The sequence below is a fragment of the Lissotriton vulgaris genome, chromosome 1_1 (genome assembly GCF_964263255.1).
Source record: "Lissotriton vulgaris chromosome 1_1, aLisVul1.2, whole genome shotgun sequence".
Lineage (NCBI taxonomy): Eukaryota > Metazoa > Chordata > Amphibia > Caudata > Salamandridae > Lissotriton > Lissotriton vulgaris.
In genome coordinates this window covers 887377690-887402902 of record NC_141685.1, presented here as the reverse complement: position 1 = coordinate 887402902, position 25213 = coordinate 887377690, and the positions used below count along the sequence as shown (strand labels likewise).

Genomic DNA, 25213 nt, shown 5'->3' with positions numbered 1-25213 from the left:
GAGGTGATGGGTGCTCAACAGAGGAGGCAGCTAGTATGGTGGGCCTGAGACTGCCTCAGCAGCCTGGAGGGAAAGGCTGGGAGGGCTGACACTGGAGTTTTATCCATCCGAGCCACTGTGTGAAGTAAACTGATGGAAAGCGTAAGGCTGCAGATGAAAACAAGCAACTGTCATCGTAATATGAATTCCTAATATGACTCTAGTACAAAGTGTGCTTATCTTTGTGTTTTCTGTTTTATCTTTAAATAAAATTATTTAGTGTTTACATATCAGTTGCTCTTTGCCACTCGTAGCTCTCTTCTTCTTCCTAGAGCTTGTCTGGCGCTGGTGAGTCTTTCAGAGCTAGGTTTTATTTTTGATAATTGTTGAAAACCAAAGTGATAAAATATTTTATTTAGACTGTGAGTACATGAATACTAGTGAGATTGTTAATAAAGTGGGTGTAATTCAGTGCATCTGCAAATGGTAATGTCTTGATGCTGTTATCTTTTCATAAAATGATTGCAATATAAAATACATTTCTATTTATGAACTATAAAGGCCCCTGTTTTGCGTTACTGTTTATGAACATATAGGCTGTTTCCCAAAGATCTCTGGGGTCTTTTTGGTACAGACCAAAAAACTCACCAGCTACTTACGAGCCAACATTCAGGTCTCTGCTGTCCGCCTGTATGAGAATCCTTCTCGCTGTGACATATGAACTACATTAACCATGCAAATGGGTTCTTCAAGCATTAAATCATTTTGGTCTCCAAAGTAATAGGGATGTTTGCCATGTCACTGATTCCTCAACCCTACTTCATATCATATCATAAAACCTATACAATGTGCAAAAAGTCAGAATGAAAATCATAACTATCATAAAACATGAATTAAAAACGGTAGTCAAAGTGCCAATGCAAAAGAAGCTCTATACCTATGTGATCACACAGTTTGTTGTATTTTTATTTTTTTTCATTAACATTTTGTAGACGTTCAAACATTACAACAACATAACACATACAGGAATACATTATATTGTTCCCACTGCAAACAAGATGGCTACACAGCACAGTGTATGGTGTATTGAATACATTCACGAAGAGGGCCGAAACTAGCCAAGCATTTAGGCGTCCGGTGAACCATCAGGTGTGCGTACACATTGATTAGACAGCAAATATGAAGTAAAGGGGGCCCAAATGTCCTTGAGCCTGGATAGTACTGGAAGTTGTTCCGAATATTGGGTCAGCTGATCTTTACAATATGTGATGTCCATTAACCGTTGCTGGATTTTAGGAACACCCCTCCCAGTTCTGAGCCACTTTCCTTTTTAGGTCTCGTCCTCGAGACCTATTGCTGCCGAGATGTCTCTCAACCGAGACACACACACACACACACACACCCAACCTGCTCACGCGCACACACTCAGTCACACACGCGCATCCACACACTCGAAGTGCCCATCTCCTGTCTCGCTAGCCTGATGCACCAAAAAACAGTCCCCCTACTCACCGGGCTGACTCGGGACTCCCCCGCTGCTCTCCAGGCCAGTCTTTCCTCCTCAGGTGTGTAGGGTCAGCGGCTCAGGCGGGGCTCTCCATGTCCACGGGAGCCCCGCTAGCTCATTTCCGCAAATCTTCCGGCTGGCGTAACGGGCTTCTCGATGACTAGTTTCATTCCTATACGTCAGATGTGCACGCTCACGGCACGTGGAAACGCGCACAGCGTGACTTTGAGTGTGCGGCCTTCGTGTAGCGTCTCAGGAGCAGCAATCAAAGAACTGGTCGGTGCCCGATCGTGCAGCCTGCTTCTGTTGCGGAGGTTCTTTAGGTGCCAGTGTATTAAGGTAGGATTAATTTCGTTTTGAAATTTCCACTTTTCCTCATCTGCCGTTGTCAGCTGCCCCGTCTCTTTCTGTCTCTCTCGCTGAAACAGTGCTTCGTTCCCTTGTGAAATGGATCCAAAAAAGAAAGAAAAACTTTTGTTGGATGTGTTTCTGACATTTTCCAAAGTGCAGCCTCGGGCCTCTTGCTCCTTGATGACCTTACTTTGATTGAGGCCACATTTCTTGCACAAGTTTGCACCACAGGCAGACAACAGATGGAACAGATGAAGTAGGTAGGAAAAAAAGTCTATACATGTATTCCACTGCCTGACATTCACCCATCTGTACCCATATGTTTCAAACTCTGTCCTTCTGATCATCTTATTTGCACTCTCAGGGTTCAAAATACGAAAAATAAATAATAAAGCATTACAGAGCGTTCACAAAGTGGCCAGATTAGTTTTATTAACACCCAAACACAGTAGTGCCACTTCACAGAGTTTGCCAGCGAAGCACTGCTTTTTGTTTTCTCCTCTTTCTTTGAACAGCATTGTTTTCCCTGGGTAATGAGGTGCACCATTCCTGGCGGTACTGCAATACCTGGTTGATGGGTGGAGTGGAAACTGATTAATGTGATCCTTATCCGCTTTTTTCCTTATTTTAGTTTATAAAATGCGTACCACGGCTCTGTGTTTAGGAATGTAGTCTTTTTAAACCATACTGCTCACGGTTAATAGGATATAAGCAATGGACCGTGATACTGGTCCCTCCAGGGATCTGTAGTGGTGCTTAAAGTTTCAGTAAAAAACACTCTTGATTTCTGGATAATGAGTATAAAAGTGTTAAGGTAGCCATGCTGTTCTACTTACATTTCACATGCTTTACTTAATTTTGCATCCATATGAGGGTTTGCTTTTTCCAGGAAGGCACTTATTTTTCCAGGCAGCATATCACTTTTGTGCATAATTTGAATTGAGCCGCATCCAGGTATATATAGCCGGGCACAACTGGGTTGTAGCTGAAGGCAGTGTAGGTGTCTCAGTGGGATAGTATGGTGTTCATTGGGGGATGTGGCACTACGCCAGAGCTGCAGATTTTGGTTCTGGGGAACCAGGTTCAGCCTTCATGAACAGTCCACCAGACCACTCTCCTGAGGGAGCACATTCCCATGGTAGACCTTAGAAGCCCCAGCTAGACCTTTAGAAGCCCAGGCCCAGCCCCACAACACAGCCCGACGGCGGCACGTGACATGAGTGAGAGTCAAGACGCCGCAGCCGCACTATAGTGAGCTAGTGAGCTCAGCTGACTGACTGAGTCCGGACTCCGGCGGCACCTCTCCTTGACCTCCGGTAAGTGGGTCTGGTTTATGGACGGTCCCGGGTGGTATTAACTTAAAACTGCCCACAGACTTCTCCCACCCTCAGCTGCCACCTACCAGCCTGGCCTGTAGACGTTGCTGATTTTGCCTGTCTGGTGTCCTATCCGTCTCCATTCACGCTATGTTTCTGCTCTTCTTGTGGTATTTGTGCTTGCTGTAGGGAGTGTTTGTGGTAATATCAGGGAAATCCATAGCAGAAGTTGTCCCACCAGACCATAAAACGGGCCCTCAAAACAGAAAACATGTCTGTATACTAATTTTTCAGACCAGTCCTTCTGGCACTGCTAGATGCACTGTAGGCCAGCCTCCCTGGAAAATGGTAAACAAGAATTGATGCAATTGTATTTAGTGATAATGTAAAACCTAATAGTGATTGTATGTAGGTTTAAGACATCTGTGGAGGGGTAAAGATCATATGGTACAGTACAGAAGAGAAAACTGGCCCACTTGCATTGTAAATGCTTCATGTTTTTTAAAAAACTAAACCACTTCAAGCTTTTATCAGTTTACAAAGCACTTGGAAGGGCCAAGACAGTGTCCAGGATCTACTCTGCGGAAACTAAAATAATGAATTCCACAACAATGAGATTTGTTATGGTTTTAACCTTTGGGCAGGGTCTGATATATGCATGTATGGGAGATTGTGCAATTCTTCTAAGAAGAACACTATATTGTCGCATTAAACTGGTGTAAGACGATAAATATCCACTGCAAATGGTCGAGAAATGTCCATTGCAAATGTTTTTGTGCCTGGTTTTCCACTTTTCACTTATTACAGTATGAGCCCTAAACTGCTCATTTCCGAATATGCTCGTGAACTTTTCTCCTAGCCCTACCTTGAGGAAATTATGGGGGCAAAAGTGTGCAGAATCGCTCCCCAAAAAGTTGTTCACATGTTATTCCCCCATATATACAGCAGACTTTTTGTCTAGTTTAAAAAAAGCCCAAGTATGTTGTGTGAATGGTACTTATTCTGTAATGTATTTGCTTCGGTTATTACTAGACAACTTGAAATATGTCCCTAATGGTTATTTACATTTATCTATATACATATAACTGTGTTGTGGATAGTGCATATTTACAGTGGTGTGATTAATGGGGAATAGTTTGTGAGAATGCTAATTGTGCAAGTTTTACTCGCTCATTTCCTTCTCACATACTGCTTAGTCCCAGCAGTGACTGCCAAGATAAACCTGTTGGTGATATAGAATGTATATTTGTCCTTAAAATTGTTTCTGATGACTATTTGTGTATAATTTGAGACATGCTAATTTGGGCTGGTTTGTGGGCAGGAACTGGTCTGATTGGGCTTGTTTTGGGCTTATTTTTGAGCGGCTTTGGGCTTGGGACGGGTCTAAAAATCTGGCAACAAAATCTGGCAGTGTGCGCCCGTAATGTATTTGTAACCGATCTGCCCAGCAGCCGGCAGCCCGCGGCGCCGCGCAGCTTAATTCAGACACACTAATTTCTGTCACCCACCGTCGACAGCCACATTGACACGACATGGCGCCGTGCATCTAAGGCATCTTGATGATAATTATCGCGGTCGCAATGTTGTGCAGGCCGACGGGGGACGATTCAGTCACTCAGTTGGGGAGAAGACTGCAGAGGGCATCATGCAGTGTGCTGCAGCTCTACGGTCGCGGGTCCCTGTGCGGCTCATGCTGAGATTTGAGGTGGTTTCGGGCTGTATGAAAGTTTGCGGACGGTGCCACAAATTTAATGGTGATTCAGAAAAGGGGGTGGTGATGAACAGAGTGTCTGAATTAAGCAGACCACTCTTACCCAGTCCAAAGATCAGGGCTTGATCCATCACCGTTATTTAGCTCACTGCACCATCCCAGCTCAGAACCTGGCTACATGCAAAGTAGTCTGTCCCTGGCCCAGTGCATCATGGGAACAGGGCAGACCAAACTACCAAGCCAATTCTTCACCGGAAAGGAGACAAGCTTCCGGGGACCGGTTTCTGGCATTTCAGCCGTTGTCGGCCCGGCTTGCTTGAATCCTGATGGTGCAGTGAGCAAGGGACTCATGTCTGAGTATACCCTGCCACACCTATAGTGGCCAAATTCAATGGTGACACCTCTCGCAGCACTCCTGCAGGCAGTTCGCACCGGCACGGGCCGCCAAGCTACCGCAGCTGCTATTAATTGTACCCCGCCGAATTCAGCCAATTCAGAAAAGTTTCCCAGGAATTGTAGCGCCAAGCGGCCTCGAGGAAAGTATCACAGGCCTCACAGTCCCCCACTGAACTCATGAGGAGTCTGTACAGCAGCACCCCGATCACTGTGTGGAGGCCGCAGGCAGGATGGCAAACAGTACTGAAATAGCGTCCTCGCCTGAGGTGTCGCAACCAGCCCTTGTAGACCAGAGTGCGTCACTGCCTGCAAGCGTCGTCCCCCGTGCAGCTTCTGGACACTCACTCATCTGCGACCGGGCCGCCGCCCAAATAGGTACCAGCCCAGAGCCTGTGTTTAAGTCTATAAGATGGATCATGTTATTTCTTGTCTTGATGCTCTATGTCCTTGAGGCTTCATTATTGCCCTCTATAATGCCTCATTATTGTGTCCAGTATATGGTTTTTGCACTTTCTGGTGCCATATTATTGTTGTGTCCGGATACCCCAGCAGGCGCCTTATTATTGTCCTCTTTAATGCCTTTTTATTGCCCCTGTGATGACAATATAACCCCTCTGATTTGCTCTGCTGCCCTCTCGGATGCCCTATTATTACCCCATCTGAAGCACCACCTTTGTACTCCGTCTTTGACGCCCTGTTATTGTCTTATCTAATTTGCTATTATTCCTGCCACTGATGCTCTGTTACACCTGTATGGCACTATCATTGTCCTTTCTGATGCCATGTTAACCCCCTGATGCCCTCTTAAGGCCCCCTCAGATGCAGTAATATTGTTCTCTTGAAAGTAGTATGATTTCTTTATTTACTGCCCTGTTGTAGGAGAGTAGGGTCTGCAATCCTATGATCACCCAGATTTTTTGCTTTTGTTTCACTGGTTTACGACTTTCTCTGGCTGTGGGCCTGCTAATCAGACCCACAGCCTGGCTGTTCTCTTTCTAAATTACGATATGTACCCTAGGTGCATTTACCAATTGGTACTGGGCCACCTTATCAGACCCCGTAACGCAGGGCATAGGTGTACCCAGGGCCGCCAGGGGCTGAAGCATGTATTATGCCACCCCTGGCTGGCCTCCTAAATTTGACACAACTGGCTGCACGACAGCTGGGGCGAAGACGTGTACCCACCCTTCGCTGTAGGTATAGTAGCTCTATATCTAACCATACAATGGACACCCGAGTTCCTATCAGTCACTCCTATGGCAGGCCTTAACGATCCTGAAGGCAGAGTGCGTGGGCTCGTGTGAGCTAGGTTCAGGCCCGAGCCGAGCCCGGTTGCAGCTTGCGGAATCAAGACCCAATAGCTGTTCCATGATAACGCGTACCATATCGGTAACTCCGGTGTCGCGTTGTCAAGGCATGTCGAGTAAGGTGTCATACGAATCGGGGTGCTGCCCTCTCACCAATTCTGGCGATGAGGTTAGCATCCCACCCTTCTAGAGGGACACGACATGTACGTAACTGTGAACCCCGGTTAAAGTTAACTGAAGCCTCAGCTCCACAAAATGGATGCTGCCACCACAGACACGAGTCTGACCTCCTGCTGCTGGGAGTCCTTCCAGCGAGGAGCACTTGGACAAAGGGTTTCCTGTCGAGGGCGGTGTTCGCACCGTCCCAGACAGGGTTTGTGTATTCTGGGTAGGTAGGGCTTTGGCGAGAAGGTGACTGCGGAGTGGCACCCCGGTGCTCACTACGCATCTGCCGGTTAGAACCAGTTCCAGGGGCGACAGCCCTGGCCTGGGGAAAGTCCGGCAGGGGAGAGGGGTGTAACTACCCCCCTTCCTGGTCCCACCCTTAGGGCAGGACCTAGTCATGTACCCACCCCTTTCTTTAGAATAAAGACCGGAGCGGGGACCCTTCCAAATTAGATCATCTTTGATTCAAGAACTACTTTCTACGAAAGGACATTCAAGACTCTTCTCAAGATTTCTCCCTTGTGACTAAGGAGTAGTCACCCTGCATCAGCGGGCACCAACTAAGAACTCTGCGGTTTGCTGTAAGTCCTTCCTCAAGGAATCCGACGGCCCAGCTCGACGAGAACCGGCTTCCCTGGCACCTCTGACCTCTACCCACGTCATCAGCTCAGCTGTGATCTGTGGGTGCGAAGAGACCTCGAGGGACCGGCCATCATCAGAACCTGCACGCTCTTAAAGCCAGCACGACCATCGAGGTAACTCTCTGGTGAGTGCTCTGGGGTCCGAGAAGCCCCGACCCTGAGCCGCTCCAGCACCGAAGTGCAGTCTCCCAGCATCTCCACGATCTGCGTGGGGCCCTTCTGCTCGCTGCTCAGCACGTTGTCTGGTCACTAGCCGCTGGCTTGTGCCCTTCTGTGACGACATCCGAGAATCATCACTGCTGGTCTGGTTGCTCCAGACTGGCCCTTGCTTCCATCTTTGCGAGAAGCACCCCGGACCCTCCTGGTCCACCCAAGGCGCCATCTTAGGCCCACCACGTGGCCCTGAGATCTGCCAAGGCTTGTTGCCCCATCCTGGGCCCAGCGACGCCGACAGCATCATCCTTCGTGGGACAGCTCGCACCTCCGCCGTGGTCGCCGACAACGCCTCCTGGTCCGTGAGACTGCAGAGCCTAGCGTCGCCCACTCACCTGGTCGAGGTGACGGCCAACCGGTGCCTTCCTGGTACCCTCTGACTACTGGCTAGTAGTACGAACTTGGTCCCCTCTGCTTTCAGGTTTCATCAATCTCCGATCCAGGCTTGGATCTCTACGAACTATTCAGCACTGGTCGCCGGCCAGCAACTCCTTTTCTTCCGGCTCCTGGCTCGTCAGCGAAGACCCAGACGCCTGTAAGACTTGTGCAGCCGCAGCCCTCGTGGCTAGGTAACTCGGCATTTCGGTGCCGGCATAGCCTCCTTACTCTAGGGTCCTGAGTCCCTCGCTTCCGACTTGCCTTATCGGGTCCGCCCGAGACCTTAATCTTTCCGTGTCCTCGGACACTTGTTTTAATTGTGCACTTGAAGTATTTGCTAAAGAGATTTGGTTTGTGCTTAGTACCCTGTCCTCATAAAGAGTACAGGGCTGTTGTGATTCTTAATAAATATACTGTTTATTTTCATAACACTTGTGTGGTGTCCTTTCACTGGGTGTTCAAGGGGTACATGTGTGGTAAACAGCTGGCTTAACGCGCCCTCTCGAGTCTTTAGCCTTAGACTGCTCGTATCCACGCTACTAGGATAGCTGGTCTATAGGTTGACTTACAACCAAACACCATAAGGGTCGTTGGAACGATACATAGCGGTCGCTAGAATAGCGAACGTTGCATATCGGGCCAACCTCTCACACCTGTTATTAACCCATTACCCGTGATATTACTGTCCTGCCTCATGCGGTAATTGCCTGCTCCATCTGTCCGTTAATACCCCTTCCGATACCTCATTACTGCCAACTTTGATGCCAGTGTTGCCCTCTCTATTGTTCTGTTAATGTCTCCTCTGAGGTCTCATTATTGCCCCCTCCGATGCGTTTTTGCCCGCTCTATTCCCTGTTAATGCTCCCTTTAATGCATTTATTGCACCCTCTGATGTAGTTATTGCCCTTTCTGAAGCCCTGTTATCGCCCCCTCCCCTGCTCTGTCCCTTGTTTGTTTATTTTGAGGCCTTGAAGGAGGAGGTAGGGGGTCAAGAGAGCAGTAAGGGGTTTTTAAGGTTGTTAATGATGGTGGAGCGGTTAGCCATTGCAATTAATGAAACAAAATATATTTTACATTTTATTAAAAAAATTAGATTAACCACAGTACTCTGGGACCTCATGCACACCAACTTTAGAAATCCTAAACTGTCCTTTGTTGGATTTGGTGATCTAATTTATGTATTACAATACATGGATGATTTGCTATTTTGTCCCATACAGGCCACTCATAAGTAGAGTATACACATAAAAATTTCATGAATATGCATGCTAAAATCTTGGCACCTATGTGCGTTAGTCCAACCACTGATGCGTGGTACTTGGCAGGGCTCGTGTAATTTATATTTATAGGTTTCCCTCGTCTTCATTGCTTGATTATGCTCCGGAGAAAGTGTCACTCATAATTCTTTACATGTCACTCATAATTACACATAAATTATGAAAATGTCTCACATAGCAATCTGAAACCTTGGCAGCTATGGTACAGCTGAGGTGCATTCTCACAACGTTATCCTTCGCTTGTTTTAGGACTTGTGCCCCGAGTAACATGGACTACTCTGGAGTAATATAAATTTGGCCCAGGCTTACTTTAGAGAATACGGTAATCGGGCAGGGACACCAATCCAGTTTCACTGCCTGCACGTTATAAAGAGTACATTTTATTAAGTTGTGCTCTGCTATGATCTTTGTGTTGCGCCCTTAACAAACTTGTAATCATCTTCTGAAGCATTCTCCCAGTTTCAGTGGCACGAGCGTCAAGGGGGCACTCTCACGCTAGAAATAATTGACCTTTAGATAAAAAACAAACATGCTGCCCCCTTGGAAAGGCATCCAAACCCTCTGCCACACTGTTCTATTGCGTCACGCAAGCAAATGTGCGGGTCTTTTTCCGCTTCTGGCAAAAACCCTGGAATTTCACATCTCAACCTGCTAGCGTGCGTTTTTTTGTTTTGAAACCTCCCTGTTGTTAATCACCATCACCAAAGGGCCTCCTGTCTGTTGCAACACACTGATTACTAGTTGGCCGTGGAGGTTCGGGTAGACATTCTGGTTTCCTTTCACATGTGACTGGCGCGAGCTGTGGTTCGAGCCGTCAGTCCCTCTCAGGGTTGTTGGCAGCACGAAGCGCTGAGGACTGGCACGGCACCCACGGAAGACTCCTGGGAAGGGGCGATTGGTGCGGACTGTTCGGAGCCTTCACAGCGCGTGCCAGTTGAACGTGGTCACCCTCACAAAGAGCGCGCGCCGTGTAAGGCAGCCACGGAACGCGAGTTCACGCGCCTTCACCCAGGGCCTGCAGCTCCGATCCATTCCAGCGCACACTGCTCGACCAAATGCTCGCTACAGTACCTCCTGAGGCCTACAGCTTCTCTAACTGCCCACAGCACTCCGCACTCCCCTCCACCTATCCAGGATCTGCAGCACAGTGACCCAGCGCCTACAGCTCTATACATTCAAAGTACACAGCTCTATCTAGTGCTCAGAGCCCACAGGTCCACCCATTGCCCACAGCTCCAACCGGCGCCCACCTCCTCCACGAAGTGCTCGTAGCTCCTGCTCCATACGATAGGCACAGCTCCATCCAGCGCCCACAGCTCCACCCTTGGCCGACTACAGCTCTACCACAACCTAGAGGTCACAGCTTCACCCAGTGCCCTCCAGGGCCCCACCAAGTACATAGGGGACTGCCCAGGACCCGTAGCTCTACTCTTTAAGTACCCAAAGCTCCAGCTGGTCCACCCGTGGGGCCCACCTACACCAACCCCTACACGAGCCAGGAGTGCCCCCGACTCCTTAACAAAGAGCCCAGAGTGCAGTGCGCGAGTTGCCTTTAGCACCAGTGAAACCTCCGATCACACTCGCACAAGCGCCCTGTTCACGACCAGTCACTGAGCGTTTTTCTGTTATTTCGTTTTTACAAAGCACTAGTGCACTGGAGAATGCTTCATGGCGCTTCATGACATCTGTGTGTGCGCGCGAGTCTCTGTGTGATGTCTATTCAGTGCAGGTAATAATAGCCCATAAGATAGCTCAGTGAGTTGAACCCTAGCTAAAATGATCTCAGTGTATCCCTTAGGTTGTTAATCACAGTACGTCAAAAACGATGTTGGGGTTGATACTTATTGTTAGACCTGACATCATTGGCTTGAGTCTCTCCTCCATTTTTTTCTGTTTGCCTAACCTGTTTACGATGTTTTTGCTGGTATAATGCTTTGGGCACTGTGCCACTGCTGATCAGTGCCACAGTGCAAGTGCTCCCTATGTAAAATTGCTGTATTGATTTGAATTCCATGTTTGGCTTATTGGGTTTACTGTCAGTCCCTAGTCTAGTGCACCAGGAGTGCCAGGGCTTGTAAATACAAATGCTGCTCGTGGGCCTGCAGCACATGTTGTGCCACCCACAAGAGCGGCCTAGTAAAAGTATGTCTACAGGTCTGCCATTGCCAGACCTACGTGCAGTCTGGTACTGTCACGCTGACTGCACAAGTACACCTACTTGCCTGTCCCTAAACCTTCCCTTAACTTCATGTTAGTCACCCCTATGGTAGGCCCCCGGGCAGGGTGCATTGTAAGCATGAGGTAGGACAAGCCTGACCAAGTTGGCATGTCCTAATAGTGAATTACAGCCATATTCGTTTTTCACTATTGTAAGGTAACCTGCTCTCCATTAGTTAGAATGGGCTGCCAGGATTATTAATGCTATAATCCTAGCTGGCTCGGGGAGCATGGTGCAATGTCGAGTTTGGTATCCCTGAACTCGGGGTTTAATAACGCATCCGTTTGTGTGGATGGTTTTTGGACTCTGGGTTTGAAAATAGCACTTTTAGAAAGTGGCTATTTTCTTGTCTAACTATTTCTGGTTTCTGCTGGTTTGGAGTGTGTGTGTGACAGGAGCTGGGTGGCTCCAGAGGTCTGAGTGAGTCAGTGTGGGATGAGTGGGACATTTGTATTGAGAGTAAGGGAGTAGTTCCTGATAGCCTGCCCTGCCTGATACAATGCTGGCTCCACCTCCTGCTAGGCGACTGATGGCTCTGTGCCTGCCATGGACGATCCTGGCCCCACCTCCTACCAGGAGGCCGATAGCTCTGCTCCTGTCAGTGACAATACTGGCTCCACCTCCTGCTGGGCGTCTGAAGACCCAGCCCTGCACAGTGAATAGGCCAGGTGCCTCTTCCTGGCTACACCCACAACAAACCCAGAATGTTGTTAAATTCCCCTGCATGGACAAAGGGATCAAAGCCAAAAAGGGGTATAAGAGAAGGACCCCTGAACCAAGACTTTAGATCACTTCTGACAAGGAAACCTGAACCAAGGACAAGAAGCCTGCTGATCCAAGGACTTGCCTACCCCTTCTGCCAGTGTGCTGTTTGTTGGGGGAATCCTGCAGTTGCTTCTTTATTTTTGCCAAGGAACCAGGAGAGAGGAACTGTGTGTGTACTCTCAAGCTTTGCTAAAGTAAAACTCCAAGGGCTGGAAGAGTGCCAGCCTCCTGTTGAAGTCACAGGGCTAAAGGACTTCATCTTCTAAAAAGTGCTTGTTGCTGGAACCTGAAAATCCAGCACCCCTGAAAGAAACCAGCAACCTCGACGCCGACGGACGTCGCCGAATCCAGCTCGACATCGTGAGTAACGGTCCAATGTCCCGCTTCCTCGATGCCGGCCGCCGGGGCCGATCGACGCCAGCAGCAACGCCAGTGAGTAGCGAGTTCGGCTCCAGCTCCAAGTGACCCCAGGTCTGCACCGCTGTTGATCGCATCGACTTCGTGCCCTCTCGACGCCGTGAGCGCTGCTCACTCTTGCAACTTCATCATCGACATCGACGACGCCGTATCCTGCTTCGCCTCGTGAGCGCTGCTCCTGCCTGACATCTGTCGACGCCGCTGCAGGGCGCCCCGACTCCGAGGCCGGATCGACGCCGAAGACGCGACGCCGGACATCTCGACGCCGCTGATCGTGTGCTTCGCTTTTCCAAGGTACTGTGTTGTGTGGGTCTGTGCGACTCCGGGCTCGACGTAGCGCTTCTCGCGGTCGACGCCGAACCTTTGGATTAACTTTGCCTCGACGTCGTGTGACTCCCGTGTGGGTTACATTGTTGCCAAGAACTATGATTTAAAGAAGAGTTGCTTTTGATACTAAAGACTTTGTGCTAAGAAGAAACTACGCTTGAACTATTATTTTTCCTCCCAAGAGTATTTATTAAGATTGTGGTATATTTTTGTCGTTATTTGGTCTTGTGCTAAGCCTTATATAAAAATCCTTATTTTTATAATACTAATGTGTCGTGTCCATTTGTAGTGTATTCACTTTATTACTGTATGTGGTCATAAATGCTTAACATGAACAAGGGGACCCCCTCAAACAAATAAATTATGGCCCAGGAACCGAGGGGAGAAAGAATACACAAAGCTAGAAGGGTGTTCCTGCAGTGGCCGTATAATTCAATATTGTGAGTACATCTCTAATGAATCAACACAAATAATGACAGAAAGAGATAAGGTACAAACGACGTTCCTTCAAAAAATATATATTTTTATTTACTTATTCTATTTTGTTTTTATGTGAGTATAAATACATATAGATTAAATTCTTGATCAACGAATCTTCTTTATAAAGTTCATAAGAAATACATGGAATGTTTGAAAAAATTCATAAAGGACACAAAACCAATTCTAAAATCCATAACAAATTAGTAGGAATTCCCCTGAAAGACAATCATACACAGCAACTCACTCACGTGCTAGCAATCATTCTGCATTCATACCACATACAAAGATGAAAGAAGGAACTGGATTCCAATTAGCAAGATGGCTACGCTAATGTGGTACAAGGGCTCCAGGGTGTAGTTGTTGGCCCTTGTGGCGGGTCTACGCGCGTTTCGGTGGGCAAGCCACCTTCATCAGGACCTTGTACATCGAATTGTGCAGATAGCAGGGGATCAGATAAGAAAGCAATTGGCCTAAAAAGAGAAAACAAGTCTGTCACTATCACATACACAAAAAAACTATAAGCAAATGAGCATTAATACATTCACTGTTGGGTAAAACCCATGGTTCGTTACTCTAATAAGGGAGAAAGTCTACTTCTTAGACAGGAGAACAGAGAAATCTAATAGTATAAAAGCAAGAAATTGTATTGACACAGAGTCACGGGTCACACTATCATTTAATGGGGGACCAATTGTGCAATAAGATATCTTATTCTGCACAGGCTGATTGTAAGGGTGCTCCATACAAAGACATGTACAATCATTTAGTCATACTTACAAAGTGATAGATCAGCTATCATCAAAAACGGGTTCTTTATAAGAGTAGAATGGTAGGGTCACTCAAATGGCACTGCATCTATAAAGGGGCCAGGGGAAACTGTTACAGTGGGTTCTGGTGTAGAGAAAACCATGGTATACATGCATGGTCCCTAGTAACTGAGCTTACCCAAATTGCCAAGTCAGATGTGTTAGGTGACCCTCAAAGCTTCATCTTGGTGTCTTTAAATATCAGATTCTGTATAGTAGGCTAAAAAAGAAATGTGTGAAATCCCATGTAAAGGTTATTTCTGGGGGGACCTTAATCTTCTGAATTAGCTGGACTGCCTTTAAGAGGTGCTAAAAAAAGACATACCGAAGTGGGCAAGATGTTTCCATTACATTGTGGATTCTGAAGAAATACTCCTATTAAATACAGGGTCTCAGGATACTGTGGTCCGCGTAGTGCATGAACTCCTATGTTATTTCGATCTCTAATGTAGAAAAGAGATACCAATACGTCTGTCAGGGACAACATGGATGTCATTAAGTTGTAATACACATAATAGGCTAGAGATGCTATATGAAAGACTTACAATTCTTAGTGGCGATTATTTGTCATAAAGAACAGGCATTCTGCGAGGTAATTTGATACTGTAAGGCCACCGCGACCCTGCAAGACAAAGGTAATATATATAGAATCCGGTTCCAAAGTAAAATGGTGGTGCAGAGTGGCGTGCATTAATTTATTCATATTACCGAAAAGTAAGATGGAAGACGCATATATTAGTAAGTCTAGGGTTTGTTGCTCGGGAAAGGGGATATTTGTAGTGAGTACCCCGGTAATATGAGCAAACGCATAGGAAAGCAGCACGGAAGTCCCTAGGTCTGAGCTCGCTGCGTGGATAGTCGGCGCTATCACGTCAAAGCCCGATCCGTCTCCCAGTACGGACAAGAAACTACTCTACACCCCTGTTGCTGCGTGCGACTTCTGTTCTGATTACCTTTAGATTCGGCGAGTAGCGTTAAAGCATCTACGCGTCCCCAAGGATCTCCGTCGGACATTGTTTACGTCCGCCCATATTTATACTTAGGTGTCAGGCTTGAGATATCGCGGAAGAAAGGCAAAGACCGCGAGAGTGTAGTGGCGTGGTAATAAACAAGGGACTACAACATGGCGGCCATATTGAGTGTGCCTAGCCTGTCGGATTCGTGTATATACGATCTTAGAGCAAAGAAAAGTGTGTTCTGATGTGATAGAGGAGAGGCTACGTCTTAGAAATCGTAAATGCAATGGTTGTGTAGTGTATTGAGGGTTATATTTTAAATTAAGTTAAAAGCCCATCAAGGAATATGTCTAAGTCAAGTGCTGTCAGTTAATGAAATAAAAGAGACTGAGATATGCTGGCTAGACGATGGTATGCAAGATACATACCGAGGGTCTAGTATGAAGAAAGGATTCTCAAATAAATTGCAGCTCAAGAAATAAATCTGGAATAGGTCATATCAAGGTACAGTTTAAAGGCAGTGGGACAAGGACAGGAGATCCGAGTTCTTTACTTGGTGACATACCAAGATATCTCTTCGTTAAGTCCTCGCTTGACACTGTCCAACAAAAAAATCCAGAAAGTTTCACGTTTTTTCCGCGTGACTTCAATGGGCTGACCCATTTTCGGAGCAACCTTTTCCAGGATGGACCATCTGATCTCATCCTCTTTGTGTAGCTTCTCCATGCAGTGTACTACTAATGGGGCTGAGAGTTTCTTAGTCCTAATAGCGGACTTATGTTCGCTGAAACGGACGCGAAACTCGCGTCCTGTTTCGCCAACATAGGCTAGGCCACAGTCACAAAACAGGATGTACACTATGTTGCTGCTACGACAGTTGGTGAGGTGGCGTAATTTAATCTTTTTTTCATTATAAGTTACCACGTCTGAAACAAGGGCTGAGTCACAGGCATGGCAGCCGCCACACCTATGGTTCCCCACAACTGCAGGGAGACCAGTGAGTGAAAGTTGGTTATTGAAGTGAGCATTTCTGGTCAAGGGTCTCGCATGAACTAGCATGTCCCTTAGGTTTTTGTTTCTTCTGTAGGCTAACATAGGAAGGGGAAGTGCAGTGCCACTGTCATCCAAGTTTAGAATTTTCCAGTTTTTGTTGATGATGTTTCTCAACTTATGATTCAGGGTAGAATGATTGATCACGCAGGTGATCCGTTCGTGTTTCTTTTGGGGTTTGCCCTGTAGAAGTGCGGATCTATTGAAATATTTAGCCCGTTTGTAGGCTTGTCGCACTAAGCGGTGTGGATAACCTCTTTTGAGTAGTCGTTCATTTAGGGCATCTCCGTGTCGATGGAATGAACTCATATCTGTACAATTCCGGCGAATCCGGAGGAATTCGCCGAAGGGTATAGATTCCCTTTGGCAATTAGGATGGAAACTGGAAAATTCTAAAATGGTATTTTTGGCAGTACTTTTTCTGAAAAGACTGACCGATAGCTGTCCGTGAGTGCCTAAGATGCTGATATCTAGAAAGTCTACCTGCTGAGTGCTAAGATTCATAGTGAACCTCAGGTTTGTGTCACTGGCATTAAGCCAGAGATAGAAGGTCTGTAGTTCCTCTTCCGACCCTTTCCAAATAAAAAAAATATCATCAATAAAGCGCTTCCAGACAAAAACATTCTCAAAAAAAGGTGCAAGCTCATTAAAGATGTTTTTCAGTTCCCACTCCCCCATGAAGGTATTAGCTACACTGGGGGCACAAGAAGCCCCCATGGATGTCCCTTTGATCTGCTTATAGGTTTTCCCATTATAATCAAAGAAGTTGTTCATAAGGACAATCTCCAAACACTGAATAATGAAGGCATCGGGGCGGTCAGAGGGGTATCTCCTGAGAAGGGTGGAAACTGCCTGTAACGCTCGACATTGAGGGATATTGGTGTAAAGCGCCTCAATGTCGAGCGTCACCAAGATGTCTGTGTCGGGGTTGAAGGGTAAACCTTCTATTTTGTTAATAATATCCCCTGTGTCGCGGATATATGAGGTATATTTTTGGGTTAATGGACACAGAAATCGGTCCACATATTTAGATAGTGGCTCAGTACATGAGCCAATGGTCGAAATGATAGGACGCATGGGTGGATTTTTCTCTGATTTATGTGTCTTAGGAAGACCATAAAGAACAGAAGTGGTAGGGGTAGTTTTGTTGAGAAAGGTAAGTTCCTCTTCACAGATATAGCCATCTATGAAGGCCAACTGAGTTATTTCTTGGATGTGTTTGTTCAAGCGATCTATTTCTTTACGTTGGGCAGGTCTATAATGTTCAGTCACAGCTAACATTTCTAACATCTTCTCATCATATTTCGTTCTGTCAAAAACTGCGATACCCCCACCTTTATCGCAAGGCTTGATGACTATGGCGGAGTTAGTCTTAAGCTCATTCAAGGAGTTTCTTTCTGAATGAGAGAGATTTGGAGGGGGAGTATATATAATCTTTCGGGTTGTAAACCAGCATCCACATTCACACCAACCCTGGACATGGTAGGTGCAGAAGTACGCATCTTTGAACAGAGCGTCCTCCAAGATGTTGCTAAGGTCATTAAACACACTTATACTCCCCCTCCAAATCTCTCTCATTCAGAAAGAAACTCCTTGAATGAGCTTAAGACTAACTCCGCCATAGTCATCAAGCCTTGCGATAAAGGTGGGGGTATCGCAGTTTTTGACAGAACGAAATATGATGAGAAGATGTTAGAAATGTTAGCTGTGACTGAACATTATAGACCTGCCCAACGTAAAGAAATAGATCGCTTGAACAAACACATCCAAGAAATAACTCAGTTGGCCTTCATAGATGGCTATATCTGTGAAGAGGAACTTACCTTTCTCAACAAAACTACCCCTACCACTTCTGTTCTTTATGGTCTTCCTAAGACACATAAATCAGAGAAAAATCCACCCATGCGTCCTATCATTTCGACCATTGGCTCATGTACTGAGCCACTATCTAAATATGTGGACCGATTTCTGTGTCCATTAACCCAAAAATATACCTCATATATCCGCGACACAGGGGATATTATTAACAAAATAGAAGGTTTACCCTTCAACCCCGACACAGACATCTTGGTGACGCTCGACATTGAGGCGCTTTACACCAATATCCCTCAATGTCGAGCGTTACAGGCAGTTTCCACCCTTCTCAGGAGATACCCCTCTGACCGCCCCGATGCCTTCATTATTCAGTGTTTGGAGATTGTCCTTATGAACAACTTCTTTGATTATAATGGGAAAACCTATAAGCAGATCAAAGGGACATCCATGGGGGCTTCTTGTGCCCCCAGTGTAGCTAATACCTTCATGGGGGAGTGGGAACTGAAAAACATCTTTAATGAGCTTGCACCTTTTTTTGAGAATGTTTTTGTCTGGAAGCGCTTTATTGATGATATTTTTTTTATTTGGAAAGGGTCGGAAGAGGAACTACAGACCTTCTATCTCTGGCTTAATGCCAGTGACACAAACCTGAGGTTCACTATGAATCTTAGCACTCAGCAGGTAGACTTTCTAGATATCAGCATCTTAGGCACTCACGGACAGCTATCGGTCAGTCTTTTCAGAAAAAGTACTGCCAAAAATACCATTTTAGAATTTTCCAGTTTCCATCCTAATTGCCAAAGGGAATCTATACCCTTCGGCGAATTCCTCCGGATTCGCCGGAATTGTACAGATATGAGTTCATTCCATCGACACGGAGATGCCCTAAAAGAACGACTACTCAAAAGAGGTTATCCACACCGCTTAGTGCGACAAGCCTACAAACGGGCTAAATATTTCAATAGATCCGCACTTCTACAGGGCAAACCCCAAAAGAAACACGAACGGATCACCTGCGTGATCAATCATTCTACCCTGAATCATAAGTTGAGAAACATCATCAACAAAAACTGGAAAATTCTAAACTTGGATGACAGTGGCACTGCACTTCCCCTTCCTATGTTAGCCTACAGAAGAAACAAAAACCTAAGGGACATGCTAGTTCATGCGAGACCCTTGACCAGAAATGCTCACTTCAATAACCAACTTTCACTCACTGGTCTCCCTGCAGTTGTGGGGAACCATAGGTGTGGCGGCTGCCATGCCTGTGACTCAGCCCTTGTTTCAGACGTGGTAACTTATAATGAAAAAAAGATTAAATTACGCCACCTCACCAACTGTCGTAGCAGCAACATAGTGTACATCCTGTTTTGTGACTGTGGCCTAGCCTATGTTGGCGAAACAGGACGCGAGTTTCGCGTCCGTTTCAGCGAACATAAGTCCGCTATTAGGACTAAGAAACTCTCAGCCCCATTAGTAGTACACTGCATGGAGAAGCTACACAAAGAGGATGAGATCAGATGGTCCATCCTGGAAAAGGTTGCTCCGAAAATGGGTCAGCCCATTGAAGTCACGCGGAAAAAACGTGAAACTTTCTGGATTTTTTTGTTGGACAGTGTCAAGCGAGGACTTAACGAAGAGATATCTTGGTATGTCACCAAGTAAAGAACTCGGATCTCCTGTCCTTGTCCCACTGCCTTTAAACTGTACCTTGATATGACCTATTCCAGATTTATTTCTTGAGCTGCAATTTATTTGAGAATCCTTTCTTCATACTAGACCCTCGGTATGTATCTTGCATACCATCGTCTAGCCAGCATATCTCAGTCTCTTTTATTTCATTAACTGACAGCACTTGACTTAGACATATTCCTTGATGGGCTTTTAACTTAATTTAAAATATAACCCTCAATACACTACACAACCATTGCATTTACGATTTCTAAGACGTAGCCTCTCCTCTATCACATCAGAACACACTTTTCTTTGCTCTAAGATCGTATATACACGAATCCGACAGGCTAGGCACACTCAATATGGCCGCCATGTTGTAGTCCCTTGTTTATTACCACGCCACTACACTCTCGCGGTCTTTGCCTTTCTTCCGCGATATCTCAAGCCTGACACCTAAGTATAAATATGGGCGGACGTAAACAATGTCCGACGGAGATCCTTGGGGACGCGTAGATGCTTTAACGCTACTCGCCGAATCTAAAGGTAATCAGAACAGAAGTCGCACGCAGCAACAGGGGTGTAGAGTAGTTTCTTGTCCGTACTGGGAGACGGATCGGGCTTTGACGTGATAGCGCCGACTATCCACGCAGCGAGCTCAGACCTAGGGACTTCCGTGCTGCTTTCCTATGCGTTTGCTCATATTACCGGGGTACTCACTACAAATATCCCCTTTCCCGAGCAACAAACCCTAGACTTACTAATATATGCGTCTTCCATCTTACTTTTCGGTAATATGAATAAATTAATGCACGCCACTCTGCACCACCATTTTACTTTGGAACCGGATTCTATATATATTACCTTTGTCTTGCAGGGTCGCGGTGGCCTTACAGTATCAAATTACCTCGCAGAATGCCTGTTCTTTATGACAAATAATCGCCACTAAGAATTGTAAGTCTTTCATATAGCATCTCTAGCCTATTATGTGTATTACAACTTAATGACATCCATGTTGTCCCTGACAGACGTATTGGTATCTCTTTTCTACATTAGAGATCGAAATAACATAGGAGTTCATGCACTACGCGGACCACAGTATCCTGAGACCCTGTATTTAATAGGAGTATTTCTTCAGAATCCACAATGTAATGGAAACATCTTGCCCACTTCGGTATGTCTTTTTTTAGCACCTCTTAAAGGCAGTCCAGCTAATTCAGAAGATTAAGGTCCCCCCAGAAATAACCTTTACATGGGATTTCACACATTTCTTTTTTAGCCTACTATACAGAATCTGATATTTAAAGACACCAAGATGAAGCTTTGAGGGTCACCTAACACATCTGACTTGGCAATTTGGGTAAGCTCAGTTACTAGGGACCATGCATGTATACCATGGTTTTCTCTACACCAGAACCCACTGTAACAGTTTCCCCTGGCCCCTTTATAGATGCAGTGCCATTTGAGTGACCCTACCATTCTACTCTTATAAAGAACCCGTTTTTGATGATAGCTGATCTATCACTTTGTAAGTATGACTAAATGATTGTACATGTCTTTGTATGGAGCACCCTTACAATCAGCCTGTGCAGAATAAGATATCTTATTGCACAATTGGTCCCCCATTAAATGATAGTGTGACCCGTGACTCTGTGTCAATACAATTTCTTGCTTTTATACTATTAGATTTCTCTGTTCTCCTGTCTAAGAAGTAGACTTTCTCCCTTATTAGAGTAACGAACCATGGGTTTTACCCAACAGTGAATGTATTAATGCTCATTTGCTTATAGTTTTTTTGTGTATGTGATAGTGACAGACTTGTTTTCTCTTTTTAGGCCAATTGCTTTCTTATCTGATCCCCTGCTATCTGCACAATTCGATGTACAAGGTCCTGATGAAGGTGGCTTGCCCACCGAAACGCGCGTAGACCCGCCACAAGGGCCAACAACTACACCCTGGAGCCCTTGTACCACATTAGCGTAGCCATCTTGCTAATTGGAATCCAGTTCCTTCTTTCATCTTTGTATGTGGTATGAATGCAGAATGATTGCTAGCACGTGAGTGAGTTGCTGTGTATGATTGTCTTTCAGGGGAATTCCTACTAATTTGTTATGGATTTTAGAATTGGTTTTGTGTCCTTTATGAATTTTTTCAAACATTCCATGTATTTCTTATGAACTTTATAAAGAAGATTCGTTGATCAAGAATTTAATCTATATGTATTTATACTCACATAAAAACAAAATAGAATAAGTAAATAAAAATATATATTTTTTGAAGGAACGTCGTTTGTACCTTATCTCTTTCTGTCACTATTTGTGTTGATTCATTAGAGATGTACTCACAATATTGAATTATACGGCCACTGCAGGAACACCCTTCTAGCTTTGCATAAATGCTTAACACACAGCCTCTGAGATAAGCCTGTCTGCTCTGCCAAGCTACCAAGGGGGTGAGCAGGGGTTATCAAAGGGTGTGATCCCCTTGCCCTGACTAGAAAAGGTGTGTCCCTATTTGTCAGAAGTGCCTACCTCTGCCAACTAGAGACAGCCGGTTCTAACACTTATACAACTAGATTTAAGAGCCGTAGGCGACTCCGATCATGAGATGTGCTGCAGAATTGTTCAATGTAAGTATTGCGGTTCATTATAATTTCATCACCTATTAGGAGCGCTCCGCCCTGAAGAGCAAAGGGGCGTTTTGCATCAGCGAAAGCCACAGCACAAGAATTAACAACCAATAGAAAAGCAATAGAAGAAAGAAAAAAATGGTAAATGAAGAGCACAGGATATGCGGTATCAAAGATAACATTTAATTAATTTTAAAAACTCGCGGGTGCTAGCAAGTGGCTGTTCTTAGCATGTGGTGATGCCTCTTTCACCCCGAAAATTAGGACACTTGTTCCATTTTAATTGGCTTTATTAAGTTGACATTGTCTATTAAACTCAACCTGACTTTGGCAATGGTCGTCAAAAAGCCATATTTTGCTTCCTTTGTTCTTCTCGTGCGGCCCACTGGGGACGTGGACTGGGGTTGCAGCCTAATTGTATCTGACACACACATCACCACCCGCAATCCAGGTAGTTATATATGTGGGCGCTTCGCTGTGTAATTAGCTTCAATCGATAATCTAGAACTTGAATAAAGTCTTTATTGCTCGATTAACAAAATTCATTGCAATTAAAAAAAGACGTGTGTACTTGCCGAGATACCCGATTCAGATGGGAGATGGACGAATTTTAAAGTCAAAACAGGTTAATTCAAGTCTTTCTCTCTCGTTAAATTGCCCCTTTTCAATACAAGTCAATAGGGTAAATATATCCTAATTTTTTTAATGTCCCTTTTGCTGCTTTCCAAATGTTTGCATGTATGGAAAAAGTCTTTGTCAATCTGCATTTTTCTTGTGCACGACAAAAGGACTGGAGTACGTGGTACACAAGTTTGTGCTTTTCCCGAAGACGTAAGGTCTTATACATTTGCCTTTTGACTTCTTTACTAGTTCTTTCTTCCATTTGGTTTATTGTGAACAAAAACTTGAAAGTAGGTGAACATAGCTGTTGTTTTCTTTAGACAGAACTAGATTTATAACTGGTCCTGTATGTTTTGGAAACAAATCATCTCCCCTTACTATTCATGATTTATTTTGTTTACTCCTACTTTAAACATGTAGTTCTTACCTGGCGCACCACTAGAAGCATTCATTCTCAGTAGTATTACTCCACTCAGGACTTTAAGCGGGGTGAAAATAGTGGCTGGGGTGGTCTTTAAATGGAGCGTGGTTTATGTAATTGGGAGCGTGGCTTAAACATGTAAACTACATTTCTATGATTTCCTAAGTGTGCCATCTGAACAGTATTTTGGTGACTCTGAAATTTTTGTTATTGCATCAGATATGTAACACAACTGACAGACTAAAACCAGCCAGAACTTATGACCTTGCGATGATTTTGATGTAAATAACTAATATTGGAAATGTTTTAATTATGTGACTGAATTGTTGAGTTCTTTGGAAGGGGCCTTCAAAGTGTCTAAATTACGCCCATTATATTCACTCAATTTTAGACATGGATGCTCTATTTCTCTCTGCACCCTATAAATACACAAGTAAACCTTACCGGCTCTTGGAGCAGCGATATTGTATATGTTCTGTGTGTGTGTGCCTCTGTTCCCGGTTTTTGTGCCTCTGTTCCCGGTTTTTGTGCCTCTGTTCCCTGCTTGTGCCTCTGTTCCCTGTGCCTCTGTTCCCTGCTCGTGCCTCTGTTCCTTGCTCGTGCCTCTGTTCCTTGCTCGTGCCTCTGTTCCTTGCTTGTGCCTCTGTTCCTTGCTTGTCCCCAGCTTGTGCCTCTGTTCCTTGCTTGTGCCTCTGTTCCCTGCTTGTCCCCAGCGTGTGCCTCTGTTCCCTGCTTGTTCCCTGCGTGTGCCTCTGTTCCCTGCGTGTGCCTCTGTTCCCTGCGTGTGCCTCTGTTCCCTGCGTGTGCCTCTGTTCCCTGCGTGTGCCTCTGTTCCCTGCGTGTGCCTCTGTTCCCTGCTTGTGCCTCTGTTCCCTGCTTGTGCCTCTGTTCCCTGCTTGTAATCCGGTGCTTGGACCTCTGTTCCCTGCTTGTGCCTCTGTTCCCTGCTTGTGCCTCTGTTCCCTGCTTGTCCCCAGCTTGTGCCTCTGTTCCCTGCTTGTGCCTCTGTTCCCTGCTTGTGCCTCTGTTCCCTGCTTGTGCCTCTGTTCCCTACTTGTTCCCTGCTTGTGCCTCTGTTCCCTGCTTGTGCCTCTGTTCCCTGTTCGTGCCTCTGTACCCTGCTTGTAATCCGGTGCTTGTGCCTCTGTTCCCTTCTTGTGCCTCTGTTCCCTGCTTGTGCCTTTGTTCCCTGCTTGTGCCTCTGTTCCCTGCTTGTGCCTCTGTTCCCTGCTTGTGCCTCTGTTCCCTGCTTGTGCCTCTGTTCCCTGCTTGTGCCTCTGTTCCCTGCTTGTGCCCTGCTTGTGCCTCTGTTCCCTGCATGTGCCCTGCTTGTGCCTCTGTTCCCTGCGTGTGCCTCTGTTCCCTGCGTGTGCCTCTGTTCCCTGCGTGTGCCTCTGTTCCCTGCGTGTGCCTCTGTTCCCTGCTTGTGCCTCTGTTCCCTGCGTGTGCCTCTGTTCCCTGCGTGTGCCTCTGTTCCCTGCGTGTGCCTCTGTTCCCTGCGTGTGCCTCTGTTCCCTGCGTGTGCCTCTGTACCCTGCTTGTAATCCGGTGCTTGGACTTCTGTTCCCTGCTTGTGCCTCTGTTCCCTGCTTGTGCCTCTGTTCCCTGCTTGTGCCTCTGTTCCCTGCTTGTGCCTCTGTTCCCTGCTCGTGATACGGTTTTTGGGCCTCTGTTCCCGGCTTGTGTGTGGCTCTGTGTGACTCTGTCTGTGTGTGTGTGGCTCTGTGTGACTCTGTCTGTGTGTGTGGCTCTGTGTGTGTGTGGGTGTGGGTGCGTGTGGCTCTGCGTGTGTGGGT

The 25213-nt window shown here is 46.0% G+C and overlaps 1 protein-coding gene across 1 annotated transcript in view; it reads left to right on the top strand.

The window, feature by feature from the left end:
• FMC1 (formation of mitochondrial complex V assembly factor 1) overlaps positions 1–272 on the top strand; it is a 10986-nt gene extending 10714 nt beyond the window's left edge. Inside the window, exon 2 of the mRNA XM_086958814.1 lies at positions 1–272. This exon is cut by the window's left edge and continues 115 nt beyond it. Coding sequence (XP_086814940.1) covers positions 1–89 — 89 coding nt within the window. The 3' untranslated portion in view covers positions 90–272.
• The last annotated feature ends 24941 nt before the right edge of the window (positions 273–25213 follow it).